The sequence below is a fragment of the Maniola jurtina genome, chromosome 11, assembly GCF_905333055.1.
Source record: "Maniola jurtina chromosome 11, ilManJurt1.1, whole genome shotgun sequence".
In the NCBI taxonomy this organism is placed as follows: domain Eukaryota; kingdom Metazoa; phylum Arthropoda; class Insecta; order Lepidoptera; family Nymphalidae; genus Maniola; species Maniola jurtina.
In genome coordinates, this window is record NC_060039.1 from 7,485,893 (window position 1) to 7,503,586 (window position 17,694).

Sequence of the window (17,694 nt, forward strand, 5' to 3'; positions counted from 1 at the left end):
ACTCTTTGGTTTGGACTTCGTCTGTGTTGGTGTTAGCTGGTGGACGTGCTCTGCCTTTTTGGAGGTTTTTTTTTTTTTTGTTAAAACTGACTGGAAAGCGCTTAGAGACGGGGTCCATACTTGTATAGTTTTCCTAACTTGTTACAAATAACTACAAACTTGACATTGGCTAATCTTTGTAAAGCCAGACGAGAGAAGAAAAAAAAACAACTCTTTGGTTTGTACTTGTCATGAGTGTTGCTAGGGCTTTGGGTTGAAACCATTGATGGGCTGAAAGCTAGCTCTAATCTACAGTCTGACAAGGATCTATTGGCACTTGGATGACATTGACTGGGGGGCGTAGTTGTAGCACAGAGACTGCCAGCAAATAAAATTTCAAGTTTAGGGCATATCTTCAAAATGTCAATGTTGAAAATCGTGTAAGTTTTATCTAATTTTAACTCAAAGAGAAATTAAAAAAGCTGTCCCTGTTTGTAACCCGAAAGAGAATTATAAAAACCACTGATTGCCTAGGGACTTGAAACCTATCATGTTTAACTGCTCAAATACTGTATTTACTTAGTGCCAAACATAGCTATAAGATCCAGACACATTTATGCTGCATTAATTTATAAGAATATATCGCGAAGTTATGTATATGGAACTCAATATTATGGAATTACTCTAATATTAAAAAAAAAAACAGTGAGATTTTTTTACTTAACAACACCTCATACAAGGGGGCAACGTGACACTTCACAAGGTGGCGGCGTTAGTTCCAATTTTGGCCACGCGCCAAGAGAGCCTTGTCGGACTGTAATCACCACTCGTGCCGTGTTGTAAGTAGAATGCTATTATTCAGGTAATTTTATTTTAATAGCACCCAGAGGATATTGTAGCTACCTACCTACTTATCTATTAGTAAAAAAATATTTGAAATCAGGTTAGTAATTTCGGAGATTATCTGCTAGGTACAGCCAAACTTACAAACTTTAGGTAGGTACTTGTTTATCTTCCTAGTCTGTAGGTACTGTAGTTTTTCCTCAATAAAATTTTGCAAGATTTATTTTAGACTTTTAGTTACCTAGTGGAATAATAAATTAGTATAATATTACCATCATCACAAAACATTGCTTTCTATTAGTTCCAAAGGCACCACATAGGTATAGTCAGATTCTGTACCTCGTAGAGTTTCCAAAATAGAGTGTTGCTTTGGATTGACGACGCTGCTAGGGCTCTACTGGCTGCTACACCGTCACCGGATGGGGCTAATAGCTGTCTTTCGGGTTACTAACTACTTACCTAAGTACCTACCTACTAATAAACTCGGATAGGTAGTTGCATCGGATAACTGAAACTGAAATCTGGCGTCTATGTCGTCCCTATTATATTTGTGGCTATCACCGAAATTCCGTGCCTACTGTTATGTTTCCAAAATGTTTAATGTAGTCGGAAATAGTCTAGTTGCAGTTTTAAATCATAAGTACCTACCTAGGTAGGCACAAACCTATTATAGCTACCTATTTATAGTACGTAGCTAACGAACTAACTTTCAAACGCTTCTTTTAAATGCTTCGAACTTATGAGTCTTGTGTCGTACTGATCTGGGCAAATTCCATCAGCAACGTAAAATATTTATGCAGACTAATGCATAGGTAGGATCAATGTTACAAAACTGCATAAATAGGTAGGTAACCCTACATAGGTACTTAATATTGATTACCACTATGAGTGGTTTCCATGCAACTCATTTGTTTATTAGCAAAGCGAATAGGTAAAATGCCCACTAAAACTACTTATTGTGTGAATGACTTCACGATTTGACAAATGAAAATGTTAAAAGAATAAAAAATATTATAATGGAAGAAATTTTGAATAAGGAGCTGTTTGATGAAAAGGAGTTAACGAAGCATTCGCCAGATTATAATCCTCAAGATATTTATTTACGTATGCAGCTTAGAAGGGAGCTGGTAAGAGACCATATTTAATTAAGTATAGTAAGGTATTTAGGGTTTACTTTTTAGGGTTCCGTAAGAGCTCGAAGCGTGCCAGCGGGAACCTATTACAAAGCCTCCGCTGTCCATCCGTCTGTGTCAGCGGGCTGTATCTCGTGAACCGTTATAGGTATAGTTGCAAGTTTCACAATCACAATGTGCATTTCTATAGCCGCTATAACAACAAATAACTAGTGGGTCTCCCCGAACTGAGACCTCGCGATGTCTTATAATAGTCCCGATAGTTTTTAATAAATATATTATATTCTAAAAGTTAACTAATAACATTAGAGCCAAAAAAAGGGCTAAAGAGTTATTGGAGATGGTTGAATTTTGCAATATTAATGCCTCACAATAATGTTAACAGCGCCATCTATTAAAATTATTGTGAAGTTATATTAAAAATCGGATACCCATTAAAAATGAAATAACTTCGTTTCTTTATAATGTTTATCTAATTTTAGTATTTCAAGTACAGGATATAACTGAAATTATACACATATTTCAGTTTCAAAGCATAGGTTCGGTAGCTCATAAGGAAAACCGGAACCCGTATGGATGACTTTGTTGTCTGTCTGTCTAGAGTATACAGGTAATGCCCTTTCATATTACGATGCCCCCACGGGCCACTTGGCACCTATAGTTATCTTACTTTGAAAATACTAATTAGGAACCTGTGTTCATGAACACATTAATTTTTTTTGGAACCACATATTCACGGTGTTCGGATTTTTTCCTTTACTTGTGCTATAAGACCTACATACTTGCCTTTCATGTTTCTAGGTCAATGGAAAGTACCCTATAGGTTTTCTTGACAGACACGACAGACAACAAAGTGATCCTATAAGGCTTACTTTTTCCTTTTGAGGTACGGACCCCTAAAAAGTGTACAATTGTTACCTATTTTGAATGAATTATTTGATTTTGTATAGGTCGGATTAACATAGGTAGGATCCCGCAAAACATAGGAAACGAAATTTTTATGTCGAAGTTACTCCATAATTCCGTTACTTACCTACCTACCTACATCTTATTAACCAATTTTGAAAATTATTTTTTGGCGATAACTGTACCTAAGAGCTATAGTTAAAAGTAGACCTTTGACCATACATAAGTAGGTAATAACTAATACATAAAATGTAATACATACGTATATACATTTTTATTTTTCTCTATGCCTAGCACAGGTAACAGGTTTGATTTCGGTAAATAGAACTTTGGCATCTCTAATCTCTTCTCAGTGCAATTCAATAAGGGTTTCATTACCACTCAGAACATTTCAATAAGAAGTCTGTATGTATTGTATTGTAATATAACACATTCTTATTTCATACTTGTCTATGGAATGCGTAAGCCAACCCGTGCGAAGTCGGAGGGGGTCAACCAGTAAATTAATATTTCTTTTATTTCTGTCGCCAGGTGAAAGATACACACAACCATGGCGTTACAGGGCGTACTACCAGTTGCCAAAAGTCGGTAACTCTCATTGTTATTAGTTCTTATTATTATAAGTACTTTCTGCTTACTGTCTGGCCATATTGAAATAAATCTTGTTTTAGCGTTTTTACATACATACGGGTATTCAGATTAGGTAGGTATATTCGAGAATTAATCAATATGGTGGTGAATATACGTTCCATAACTACGCGCGTTCGAAAATTTCTATAGGCGCGTGAGACGATTTTGGGATGGGTAAAAACTTCCGCCGACATGCTATGTTAATAGGTAGTGCTCAGTGCTGATAGATGTAAAAACTAAACTAATCTTGGTACTTACCTAATGGTTTTGATTTACAAATTACCTACTGAAGTATAAAATTTTATTTTTTGATAATAAACCACAATTAATTTAAAAATCCATTATCATATTAGTCTATTAAGTTTTCATTTCGTCGGCAGTCCCCACTGACTACCAATTTTTTTACTTAGGTTTATTTTCATAAACATTTACCCGTACTTGTACCTCATTATAAAAAAATATGTATTTGCATTATTTCAGAAAAAATATTAAGAAGACAAAAAGCTGTTATAAAACAAAAAAAGAACTTGTAAAGTTACGAGCTTATTTCCAGAATAAAAATTTACAAAATCAATGCATGTTGAAAGATATACAACGTATCACCCAAAATAAATATTTACGAGTAAGTAACAGCACCAATCGTGATAGAGACTTGCTAGATATTGATGAAAGTGGTTTAATAGGAGACGAAATTGCGTTTTGTACGGGCGACGCAGCCGACGATCAAGCTAATTTAATAATAGAAAATGATAGTGAGTTTAAATTAATAATGAAGAAAAAGTGTAATTTACAAATGGGCAATAATAATTACAGAAAGTGTAACAAATCTGTGGCTAATAATTACGGTAAAAATATCAATAACAGACTCGTTTATGAATCCACTGAAATTAAGACTATTAGTGGAATTGGTATGGATGATGCTAAAATAACATTCAATCAGGAGAAAGTAATCTGCACTGATGCACTATCTACATGTAACGAGTATAAAGACGATCTACAGTCACTTTTAATAATGATGACTATTCATTCAACTATAGACCAAAATATTATTGAATCAGATAAATTGACACATAGAGAAATATCACCGGCAGTTTCCAAATCCTGTGATTTCAGCGTTGATGTGTGCGATTCCTCCAAACATATAAATGAATCAGAAGATAAAATTGAAACTGGTGATTTAGATACTATATTGAGCATACAACCTATAATCAAGGGCTTGACTCTACGGCAAAAATATATCATTAAAAAATATATTAACCTATGGAAATTATTTGTGAATACCAAGAGAGAGAATCGAATATTGCAACAAAGACAAGAAACTCTAAATATTTTTTTTGACAAACTTACTAAAAAAAAGAGCAGTGCGAGTTCTAATAGTGAACCCGATCGAATGAAATCAAGTAATCTTGCTCGAGATTATAATACATATCGACATCGGTAATGTACGCACGTATAAATATAAATTATGAACTGTATTCGTTATATGAATTTTTATTTTGTTTGTTTTAAGGTATAAAATACAAAAACACATAATTGCATTGCAAAAAGCCAAGCTAGAAGAGCAAAATAAAATCATAGAACAATTAAAATATAACAAAATTGTAGAAACTTCGCGCCAATCACTTGAGACTATGAGAGAAGATATACGTAAAGCCTATTATGACATTGACAAACATTTGAAGCCGAAAATTAAGTGTATAACCAACGAGCTCAAACTAAAAGATTTGGAAGGTATATACTTAGTAAAGTAATTTTTATTAATATTATTTTTATATCCATACTAATATTATTATAAATGTGAAAGTGTGTCTGTCTGTCTGTCTTTTTGTCTGTCTGTCTGCTTCCTTTTCACGGCCCAACAGTTTAACCGATTCTGACGAAATTTGGTACAGGGTTAGCTTATATCCCGGGGACGGACATAGGCTACTTTTTATCCCGGAAAATCAAAGAGTTCCCACGGGATCTTTAAGAACCTAAATCCACGCGGATGAAGTCGCGGGCATCCTCTAGTTTACTATAATGTAGACGACTTGTTAGGTATTTAAATTAGTCGGATAAATTATTTTATTACAGAGCCATCACTCGTTCTCCACTGCTTAAAAGTACCACAGTTTCTTCAAAGAATGGAAGCAAGAGCTCGAGAAAGAGATGAAAAACATGCAATCATACGTGAAAGAAGAAAACAGATGGAAGAAGAACGCATACGACTAAAGCAACAAGTATATTTGATTAACCATAACTTTATTGCCTACTTTGTTGTATATTGAAGCGATAATGTATTTTAAATTAAGTTATAACTTATAAGGTTTAATTAAGCAATACATATTTTAAGGCAGAGCTGGCTAAATCAGAAATGGACAAAGAGGAGAAGATGAAAAGAATAAAAGAGTTAAGAGAAAAAAGGAAGCGAGAAAAAGTAGAAAACATCAGAAAGAAGCAACACGCCGAGAGATTGAGAGCCCTGATAGTAATGGCCGACTTACACTATGAGAAAAATCTAATGGCAAAATATGGTATCAGGCCTTTTAGAAGACTGTTACAAATAAAGCATGACAACATGGAAAAGGCCAAGGCACACTACAGATTCCAGACTGTAAAGAATGTATTTTTAAACTGGATGTGGCACACGGAAGATATGTGGTTTGAGCGAAATTATAAAGCTGAAGATTTTTACAGAAAAAAAATTTTGAGAGTTACTTTTGACAGTTTAAAAAAGGTACAATTTTATAAGAAGCTATAACAAAAATAACATTTACTTACTAAGTATTGGTTATTTTTATTTATAAATGCGAAATTGTTTCTTCGCCTTTCAATCACACTGCATCGGATCACCGTGACTTTTTGGATGGATAGTGACTTATACTACTTTTTATCCCGAAAAAATATTACCACGGGATTTTTAAAAATCTAAATCCACGCGAAGTCGCAGACTGTATTAGCTATTGTTATTTTGTTATAATATTTTTCAACAGTACTTCTGAGCTGTTATATTTTTTACAGAATCATCACAAATTTGTATTAAAAAAACAAGTTGCAGAAGATTACTACGATTTATATGTTACACAACTGGTGTTTAGAAAATTCCGTGAAGGTATAGAAATTATTAAGAAAGAACTTGAAATCAAATTCGCAAAGGCAACGGTATATTATAACAGGTACTTTTCTCATGTCTCAATTTATTATTGAATAATATATTTGCACATAGATTTTTCTGCTCATTAAACTTTTAAACCTGAGGTTTACAAGGTGTAACCAGAACGCTAGCAAAAATGAAGACGGGTGATAGTACTCATGATGACTGATAAGGTGCCACAAGAAAAAAACTGCGAAAAAAACCTGTATTTTGAAAAGTTCAATATTGCAAATAAAACATCTGACTGACGCAATATATAAGGCAAATGGTTATTGTTATTGGACTATGTTTAGGTAGTATATAACAGCATTAAGTTTTTGCTAGCGTTCTAATTATACCATGTATACTTAGAGTTAGTACGGAAGGCAGTGACGGAAAATATTTAGTGACGTAAAATATGCCAATGCGACGCGACTTGTGACTAACCTTAGTAGCTTCGTCTGCCATCTCGACTTCTTATTAACATACCATGCCTCTTCTTCTTTATGTGCTTCTCCATTACTGAAGGTCAGCAGTCAGTCGGTCAAACTTCTCCTTGTCCATGGCTGTGCGGAATAGTTCTCCTACTGTTTTAATCCCAGTCTTGACTTCTTTCTTCATCCTACCCCTCTTTTTCCAGCTATTTTACCCATCATAATTGTATGTAGTAGGCGGTACCTACAGTGTCTTAAAATATGGCCCAGGTACGAGATCTTACGCTGCTTGATGATTTTAACTAACTCGATCTTCTGCATCCAGGCAAAAATCTCAGCGTTAGACACCTTAGCCGTCCAGTTTACATAGCATGCCTATTTGTACCAAAACTGAATGGAATGCTTGTTTTATTTTCAGCAATATTTTATTCAAAACGTTCACCTGTTGGAGGTCGCTACCGGCTCTCAATGCCTTAAAACGAGAGCAAGATGCGAGAAAGTTAAAATGGAGGCAGAAAGTGTTATTGGTTGTGCCAGATTATAAACCACCCGAGGATTAAAAATTAAAGCGCATCTAATCCAACAAAAATAGTAACCTACCTATTAGCCTAAAAAAATAATTGTACCTATTTATTTCATATTTAAATAAGAGATCACTCAGAATTTCGTGTTTTATTGAAGGAAAAAAGAAGCATTTTCTAAGCTTTCCATTCAAATGTACTTTTTGAGAACTCACTCGGCATTATTGCTGTGTCTACTGTCATGTCAAAAGTACGATTTTAGCCACCTTATTGTAAGGGTAAACCGCTCAAGCTACTCGACATTGGCGAAGGGCATTATGCTGGGTTGGCACTACAAAAAGCCACCAATCAAGTAAAGAAGAAGGGTAAACCATACTTTTCACATGACAGTGACCCATAGAGCAAAAATGTTGAGTCAGTTCTCATTTATGCACTACACTTTGATTAAACCAATATGTACTGTCAAAATTCATGTGTGCTAGAAAAAGAATGCCATACAGTACCTACAATACATTATAATTAATAATACAATTTTAAAACAGAAAATCAGTTCAATTTTATTTCATAATTCATTTAGTATTTACTCTTTATAAGTACATACATATAAATTAGGTTACATTTTAAATACTAAATAATATTCTTATACAACTAAGAATAAATATATCAACTTAATTTCTAAATCATTGGAAAAAATACCATAAGGATTAAATATGTACTTCATTGCAGTCAGTATATAATGAGTTATTCATACTGTTAATACATTTACTATTTTCCTCCACTGTGGCTCTGTAAATATAAAACAATAGCCAAATTATTACTTCACCTTCATGTAGTAACATGCAACTCCATATGCCACGTACATCCAATTTGCAGAACAAGCATACTTGAATTATATTCAATAATTTACACTTACCACTATATTTCGGAATGTAAATGAGAAGCTGTCTTATCAAAACTAGTGCAGTGACTAAGAGGTACCCAAGTCCATAGACACAGGCTACAAAGCATATTGCGAGGCTGGAAAGAAAAAATAATTATTGTATATTATTTTGTGTGAAATAAAGATTCATCTGTTATAAGTTACAACATTGAGCTATCAGTTCAGCTATTAGGAATTCAATGTTCAATAGCTTATTTATATTGTGCACATCCCATGCACCATGCAATGTGTGAGACTGCACATATACATGGCATAATATTGTAAGTTGGATATTTGAAAAGACCAACCAAGTTTAATGTGAGTTATTCTCACTAGGAAGGGTGTTCTGAACCAATGGTTAGACACTTCACTGTTTTTTTGGATACAAAATCTTTCTATTATTTGTTCATGTTTACAAATGTGCTAGGTTGCATAAGGACGTGAATTAGAGGTTACATTAGGGTGAATCTACGAAATGTCTAAGTACAATTTTTTTTTACAAAGTACAATTAGTACCTGTTTCAAAACCTCCAGATAAACTTTATTTAACAAATAAAATTATCACTGTCAGTTTTTGTGTCAGGAATCTGTCAAAATGTCTAACTATTAATAAATAATGTTTTAACTATTAATAAATAATTATTATGTAATTAAATACATTTAGTGTTATTTTTTAACATTTGAGACTTGTGTAAGCCTTATATGGTTTTTCTACATAAGTTCCTGGATTATGTGCACAGTCTACATCAAGCCGTGTGCATATAAGGCATAAGAGAAAGAATAAGATATTGTTAAAGAATTACTTTTTGTAAATGAAGTCTTGTAAAAATATACTTACTTAAAATCAAAATACACATCATTGCAGTCCTCTGGCATAAGTATAGTACCATAGAGGATAAACGGCTGACAAACAGTGGTCAGGCCTAAATTAGTTCCATATAAAAGTGTTGCAAATGCAAACACTTGGCCAGCCAAAAAGTAAGAATAGTTTGGTCTTAGAACACAACAATCCCACCTGAAAGGATATAATTTATTTTTAGTCTTTGTAATGAATGTATCTAAACAAATTCTATAATTAATACATAGTAATTCAAAAGTGTGTATCTGTCTGTTTGTCTGTTTTTTGCTAGCCCTTTATGGCACATTTGCATAAATACTTTTGAAGAAAGGTTAAGAGATAGCTTACATCAAGGTAACATAGGCTACTTTTTATCCCAGAAAATCAAAAATATCCCACAGGATTTTAAGAACTTAAACCCACATGGATGAAGGTGCAGGATCATTTAGTTTGCTATAATATTAAGTTATAAATATTGGGTATCATTATTATAACAAATGCATAGGTAATGAAGAGGCACAGAGATAAACATACATTTTATGTTATATGAAATGTTCTATATAAATTCAGTTATTAGATATTAACATACCATATTGAGTGAAAGAACCTTTCATTGACTTCTAGTTGGCAAATTTGGCAATAATATGAGTCTGATGTCAGTACAGGGCTAAAACAAAGTGCAAGTTATATTATTGAAATAAATGTCAGCCAAAATATTAGAATCATTTGTTACTATTTTATATACCTGTACTCTTTTCCTTTTGAAGTTCCAGTTGCAAGTTCAAAATCTGCGACAGCTTTCATTTTATAAAAGAAATAACAAGTGCTCCCTAGCAGAAGCAAAAACACAAAGTTTTCGAGCTGAGTTATTTCTAATAACCTTAATATTCCAAGCTCAAAAACTAGAAACATGCAAACACCTGACGATAATGTCCAGGAGTAGAAGAATGGTGACCTACAAAATAAAAATATTTGTAAAGTAGTAAGCACACACAATCATTCAAAATATCTAATTAAAGTAACTTGTATCTCATTTTTAGTTAAAAATTTTTTTTTGTTAATTTCAAATCCAAATCTTATTGCTTTTGCTAAAATTATATTCCTAGTACATACTAGTATTATAAACGCGAAAATCTGTGTCTGTGTGTTAGCTTTTCATGGTTTTGACGGGTACAGAGATAGCTTGCAAGTTGCAACTCAGGGAAGGACATAGAATACTTTTTGTTATGAAAAATCAAAGTATTGTCTGTAAAACTTAAATCCACATGGATAAAGTTGTAGACATCATTTATTTAGTACAGAGATAGCTTGCATCCTGGAGATGGGCAAAGGTTTCTTTGTATCCCTGAAAATCAGAGTTCCTACAGTATTAAAGATTTTTTTTGCAATATTTGACAACCTTTCTGGTGCATTGCAATCTTTTTAGTGGATGATCCCAGGTTAAGATTTTGAGCTGATGGGAGATGGGGATGGAAGGTTGGATTCAGCTGTAGCTGTAACTGTGCCAACAAGTAATATAGCATTCCAGTATAATGCTGCATACAAACCAATTAGGGAAAAGGTTAGTAAAAATTTTGGTGTGCAGTTACTTCAGGGCTTATTATAAGTACCTATACTCTTTTGCTTTAACGGGTGATTAAGTCATTTTAAGTAAAATAAATATGATAAGCTATTCGGTAGTTTTGCATAAACTGTAATCGTAAATTGCAAACCTGTTTTTATGCCGTGGCCGAGACTGTGCGTATGTAGCACCCATGCCAATCAAAATCATTACAACAATAGTCACTGATCTGGATATCGTAGCAGTAACCAACAAGAGTGGCAAGATCACAAAAGGCAATAGAGCGTCCAAGTCTACTTTCTTAGTCACCTTCGGCCCGTATGGCAAAACATCCTGAGCAATCATCGTTGGAATCACCATTATCAACTGGCTATTACAAAAAATAGTTGATTTTTATACTGTATTCTCTGGACCACCCTTTTAGTTCCATTTTCTTGCTGATTACATTATAAATAATAAATATTCAAACATGCATTTCATGACTTTTTGCTCACACACTTTCAGAAATTGAAAACATCACAACAATTCATCAATCAATCAATGACATTTCGTGGTCTGTGAATGACATATCACATAATACAAATTGCTATTTGACAACTCCATTGCCATGAATTGTCAACTTCAATTGAAGTATAGACAGTGCGTTTCATCACCTATGGCGTTATGTTGGCTCACTTGTCTGTCCAAGTCATTGGCACCATATTTGCATAAGAAGACGCAGATTTTGTTTATTTTCATTTGATTTTCCTGAATGAATAAATGAAAATCAAATGAAAATAAACAAAATCTGCGTCTTCTCATGCCAATATGGTGCCAATGACCACCCAACAGACAGGGGAGCTGATGGATACTAGATGGTCTGTGCTGTGGCATTGATAGAGTGCTCTGTGGTCTGTGGTGGATGACTGTTCTGTGATGTGAGGTGGTATAGAGATGTGCGGTGTTGCATGTTCCCAATAATATGTTTTTTAGATCAATGCATGTTTCCGTAGGTAGGTAACTATGTAAAAGCATTTTTCACAGTCAAAATATTATCGACATTATGCTTATTGAAATAATATCTAAAATCAATTGTGCATCCGTGCGGATACTCGCGCATCCGCGCGCAGTCCCGCGCGTGCTCGTCCATCATCTGGTACAAATTCACGCGATAAGAAAACTTCGCGAGCATGCTCTGCGCTGCGCTCCGCCATAATACAGTATGTGCGCCGGCCCTTATTTACGGAAAGCTTCGTTGTTAGAACGAGACAGGTTTAGTCCGACAAGGATCTTTCGGCACTTGAATGACATTGACAGGGGATCGTAGCTTTATAGAACAAAAAGGCTGCCAGCAAATAAAATCTGCTCAAGCTCAGGGAATATTTTGGAAATCGAGAAGTTTTATCAAATTTTGACTGAAAGAAAAACTGGGAAAGCCGTACCTGTTTCCACAGAGTTTCCACATCGAAAAAGAATAATAAAAAACATTATTAGGCCATGGATTTGCAACCTATCATGTTTACCTAATCAAATACTAACTATATTTACCTATTGCTAAATATTGCTATAAGATGCACATATTATGTTACATCTATAATCAGGATATGACGTTATGTTATGTATAGAGAATGGCTTGAATTATTAATAAAAAGTAGTGAATTTCAAATTTTTTACTTAGCAACACCACGTATAAGGGGGACAGCGTCAAGCATTGACACTCTTTAAAAAATACTAAATAGCGGCGTTTGGAAAGATTCGACTCCGCCGATTTCGGGAGGATTTGCACCAACAAATTCGTCGAGAGCAGATCCATATTCCTGCTATTTTGTTTCAAAATAACAAGAATAGCAATAAAAAGGAACAGAACCAGGTAACTAGTGTAGGCCCAATGTTGTTTTTTTATATTTTTATTATAATTATTGAATATAAAAATTAATATGGGTACATATCTACTGCATAACTAGTTCTGTTCCTTTTAAAAATCGCACAAACAAAGGAGAACAATAGTTAATTGTATTTGTATTTATTTTTCTTAAATAAGTAAATAAAAAATACCTACCTATATCAAAATTATTAATTAACATTGTACCTATCGTCTCCGACCATTCTCCGACGATCACATGGGGGGAAGCAGCCATTAAAAAAAAAAATTGTGGGTACTGAATTCCTAAGCCGTGTGGATTTGGAAAGTTTTGCTGGTGAATTGATATTTTAGGTAATACGTTAAGCAACGACTACTTAGGTACACTAAAAAGCTTAAAATAGAGAAAGTATATTTAAAAAAAGCCACTTCAAAAACCACTACAAAGTAAATAGGTACCTACATCAAATTTTCAGAGTAAGATAACTATACCAAGTGGGGTATCATATGAAAGGGCTTTACCTGTACATTCTAAAAACAGATTTATGCGTAATAGCATGTAATAGTTTATGATTTATCGTGCAAAATGTCGGAAAAATTACTCGAGTACGGAACCCTCGGTGCGCGAGTCTGACTCGCACTTGGCCGGTTTTTTATTAGGTAGTTATTAGGTACTTAACAGAGATGTACCCAAAAATTATAACTACGATGTTATGAATTCGTGATCATTTGCTAGTTGCTACCCAGATTACTTAATTTAAGGATAAGTTAATTGCTTGTAAGTTGTATTACAAAATTCAGTATGTCTCTGCAACCGTCAAGTAGACAAGTTACCATTGAGCCACTTTGTACCTAGCTATTAACTGGGGCATTCATCCACAGTCGACACTCGACACGATCGATCATTGTGCTGCCAGAATAAAGGGGTTTTAGACTACAATAGCAACTTCTTGATACGTCATCAGTTGCAGCCGAGCTTGCAACGTATTCTGCCTTTATTACCTTGCAATTAGCGTTCATGTTTGTGGCCTCGTCTGGCTGGTAGTTCGCTTTTGCCCTGTGTGCCCGCCAGGCCGAGCCGCCAGTCCTCTGAATCCGAATTTCCGACACACATGCGCTCGTCACATCGTCAGTCAACAACAGTTTGCGCGCGCACGCGTAACGTATCGCTATAGAGAATAGCCTATATTTTTTTACCATATTCGCCGGCAACGACAAATCCAGTATTGATCGGGCCTTCGCCGCGGAACGGCGCGCTCGAAAATGTGAAACGAATTTTCCGCGTAGACCATTGTTCGATACAAACATCTTCAAAAGGAATTGACAGTCGATCGATGATAAAGTGAAATTATGGCGGTTTTGTTGTGTTCTTATGGTGTCAAGGCTTAACGATATGTCGAAGGTAAGTGTTAATGCGAGGATAATGGATTAAAATACTAAATTCTAAATTATTGGTTTCGCAAATGCAGGTAGTTCAGAAATCATGGCCAAGGACGTTTTTCAATTGTAATGGAATCTTTTGGTTGTGAAACACCGTAGCGGGTTTTAACTTTTAATCTTATCAGAACTAACAAACCGTGTTAACTAACAGGCCAATAATATCGTTTGCCAAGTTTGCTCAGAATATCAGTCAAATAATAGGATTTTATGTAACAAAATGGATTTGACCGTCATCGCGTCGTAGCCTATTTAAATTTTAATGCAATGCCTAGTCGCGTTTTTAATAGGGCTTTGTTCCTCATTACTTATTTATTATAATAATATAAATAGAACCTCTTAAGCTATGATAATAATTATTACATCGAAGATACAAAAATGATAAACGCAGTTACCTATGAGGTAAACCCCAGCCGACTTATTCACAATCATTATTTTTTGCCCACCGCCCATATTTTAACTGCACAGACGACATTAAAAATTTAAAATACTTAATCAAAGACGGCCTCGATCTAGGTATTTTGATGTCGATTTATACCAACTGGAATAGGTATTAATGTTTCCAAAAAGCTCAAACGAAAAACATCGTCGATCAAAATTTTTACTCGATTTTATGGGTCGTCGAACTCTTTTTGTGATATCATACTTTGGGTACCAATGGGACTACCATTGAGTGTAAGTAGGTAACTACCTCATTTTAGAATACCTTATTTACTCCTGTAATTGACCCATTTTTGTCACATTATTAAGTAGGCACTATTACCTAATATCGTACATTCACGCTACTTTTTAGGGTTCTCTACCTTGAAAGAAAATAAGCAACCCTAACAGGATTACTTCGTTGTCTGCCTGTCTGTATTTCCATCTGTCCGTCTGTCGTATCTGTCAAAAAACTATAGTGAAATTTTGCAGGTACATAGGTCTTATAGCACATGTACCTAAAGGAAAAAACACGAAAACCGTGCATTTGTGGTTACTTACATCACATAAAAACCGGCCAAGTGCGAGTCAGACTCGCGCATTTTTTCCGACATTTTACACGATGAATCAAAAAATATTATTCATAACAATAAATAAAAATCTGTTTTAGAATGTACAGGTGAAGCCCTTTCATATGATACCCGACTTCATATAAAATTATCTTTCTTTGAAAATTGAAAATACTAATTCATGAACACATTTTAATTATTTTTTTGTGATTTAACCACAAATTCACATTTTCGGATTTGTTCGTTTACTTGTGCTATAAGATCTACCTATCTATCCCCAAAATAAATATATTTTCTTTCTTTCTTTCTATTAGAAATTTTCTATTTAAGTACCTACTTACAGGTATTTGAGTAGGTAGGTATCTACCTACCTACTTTAATAATATTAGCTGTATTGTTTGTCAAGATATCTAATTAGATAAGTACTTATGCCTATTTAACTGATTATCTACTTAGAATTTCTAAGTGGGGTCATAATACTAATTAGGCAAGCGAATAATAAAATTATCGATGGTCATCGATGCCTATTGGTACTTGCTAAAAGCAATTTTAGCGGGTAGTTATATAATTTTTTCAATATCAATGTAGATAAACCTTACTCTCATTGAATTTGAAAAACTTGATGGGTTAAACATTACTAACTTTTTACCTACTTTTTAACTTCTACACTGAGAGGCCCCGGATATGTTATAACTTATAAGTTTTATTGCTTTGTCTGTCTGTCCATCTATCCACTGCATTGTACTTAGTGCTCAATCGGATGGACCAATTTGAATAGTTTTTTATTCGAAGCAGAGTGAATCGAAATGGTTTTAGTTAGCTAAGTTTGAGGAAAATCAGTGCAGCTGTTTGCGCGGGGGGTGATTTAAATTTTTAGTTTGCACTTGAATATGAAGAACTTCTTCATGGTCCCACATATAAAGACGTCAATTCAGAAGAAAAAGAAATAATGTTTATCGAAGTAGATAGGTACGTTCAGGACTTTTAGGAGTTAATCTGAATCTATTTAAGAAATGGTGATTCACCCCTTGCTTGAAGGCAACTTGGAAGAAGGTACCTAGATATACTTCATTCGTGTGAGATTACTAGAGATCGGCAACAACTTTCGAAATATGATAATGACCTTCAATGAGTAGGGAACCAAAAAAGATAGCATTTCTTAGTTGATCTAACCTTAAAAGTAAATCATATCAAGGAGTTGCAGTGAAGCTTCTTTGCAATTATCCATAAGAATGAAATACAGACATTTCATACTCATATAACCTACCTATCTACTAAGACCTACCTTGCAGGATTTAATAAAAAGGCAGTCATCTAGCCGCCCACTTAGAAAATATATGATGGTCCTTCTTTCAGCGAATTTTTGGTCCAATGCCCAAAATATAGTCTGTTTCAAATGAATTTCGGTCTAGTCTCTGGTCTAGGAGTCAAACTTAGTCTGCAGTTGGTCTCCACAGCACATGGGTAAAGATGTACCTAGTACTTACCGAGACATTACTAGATCGGTAGGTATATCAGACAATAAAGCAGAAATCCATAGCTGGCATTTAACTAAATAACTAAATTGTACCTTCCAAACAAAAATCGTGTTCTATGAAGCTTCTAAAATTAGTTGTAACCATCGATGTATGGTTGTAACAAAAAACGAGCAGTTTGTGCCATATTTGCTAGCAATTACCCATCCTGAGGTAGGACCTGATCGTATGAGAACATATTCATCATAATCGTAATCGGTAGAAAATTCTGCTCCTTGTTTGGTTGTTAAAAAAATGTTAACAGTGAATTCAACCCATCAAGAGGCAGAATGTGTACGATTACGATGAATAGGTAGGTTTGTCCCAATCAATCGGGGGCAGGATTGTGCTACTACTGTCTGCAAACGACATGACTGCCAAACTGCACAGGCTTCCCCCACGTTCTTTCTTGCATCATCATTCATCAATGTTCAATGATCACTAATACCTAGATTTAAAACTGGCTTCAAATCTCAGGCAGCTGGTTTTACATTAGTTGGGTACCTACTTACTATACAAGGATAAAGTATTTAACATGTAAAAGAACATCGTGCAGCTTGCTTGACACGTTAAATTTTCACACAATTTTCTTTTTAGTGCTTGTAAGTTGTAACTTGTACCTAGTTAACCGTTAAATATACTTTGATGACATAAGCTGCAGTAATTGGACAAAAACAAAGTATCTCGGACAACTCCCCGCTTTGTAATACAGATCGTTCACTTTGCGCTTACTCATCCTTTACTCTATAAATAATATATCTCTCACTTTGTTGCAAAAAATCAAGCAAGGGTCAATAACATCATCGATTTTGTAGGCAGGTAGAGTCGATTGGCTAGAAAAGTTGTTAGTTGAGGCTACAGATTATACATACCTACCTATATAGGTAATTTAATTACCTACCATGACAACCTACAACATTCACATAATTTTTAACCCCCGACCCAAAAAGAGGGGTGTTATAAGTTTGACGTGTGTATCTGTGTATCTGTGTATCTGTGTGTCTGTGTATCTGTGTATCTGTGTATCTGTGTATCTGT

General features: G+C 34.5%; 3 protein-coding genes across 7 annotated transcripts in view; 2 read left to right on the top strand and 1 right to left on the bottom strand.

Moving 5' to 3' along the window:
- The first annotated feature begins 856 nt into the window (after positions 1–856).
- Positions 857–8,030, top strand: LOC123869422 (coiled-coil domain-containing protein 191). 4 transcript variants are annotated; one of them, XM_045912339.1, is made up of 9 exons: positions 857–975; positions 1,860–1,949; positions 3,393–3,449; positions 3,972–4,928; positions 5,002–5,222; positions 5,565–5,710; positions 5,824–6,207; positions 6,492–6,646; positions 7,456–8,030. In XM_045912339.1, the coding sequence occupies exons 3-9, from the start codon at positions 3,412–3,414 to the stop codon at positions 7,595–7,597; spliced, it is 2,043 nt and encodes a 680-aa protein (XP_045768295.1). In that variant the 5' UTR covers positions 857–975; positions 1,860–1,949; positions 3,393–3,411; the 3' UTR covers positions 7,598–8,030. The 4 variants fall into 4 exon arrangements, with proteins under 4 accessions (XP_045768295.1, XP_045768293.1, XP_045768292.1 ...); XM_045912337.1 differs by having other exon boundaries at positions 3,393–3,445; XM_045912336.1 differs by lacking the exon at positions 857–975 and having other exon boundaries at positions 1,109–1,949; positions 3,393–3,445.
- On the bottom strand, positions 7,695–11,432 carry LOC123869431 (palmitoyltransferase ZDHHC23-A). Its single transcript, XM_045912353.1, has 6 exons — positions 11,028–11,432; positions 10,061–10,270; positions 9,905–9,982; positions 9,316–9,492; positions 8,472–8,575; positions 7,695–8,344 (listed from the first exon to the last, which is right to left on the bottom strand). The coding sequence occupies exons 1-6, from the start codon at positions 11,234–11,236 to the stop codon at positions 8,304–8,306; spliced, it is 819 nt and encodes a 272-aa protein (XP_045768309.1). The 5' UTR covers positions 11,237–11,432; the 3' UTR covers positions 7,695–8,303.
- A 2,194-nt stretch (positions 11,433–13,626) lies between these two features.
- LOC123869418 overlaps positions 13,627–17,694 on the top strand; it is an 88,958-nt gene continuing 84,890 nt past the window's right edge. Inside the window, exon 1 of one of the 2 annotated variants that reach the window (XM_045912332.1) lies at positions 13,627–14,118. In XM_045912332.1, coding sequence (XP_045768288.1) covers positions 14,089–14,118 — 30 coding nt within the window. In that variant the 5' untranslated portion in view covers positions 13,627–14,088. The remainder of the gene's footprint in view (positions 14,119–17,694) is intronic. The other variant, XM_045912333.1, reaches the window with a different exon arrangement.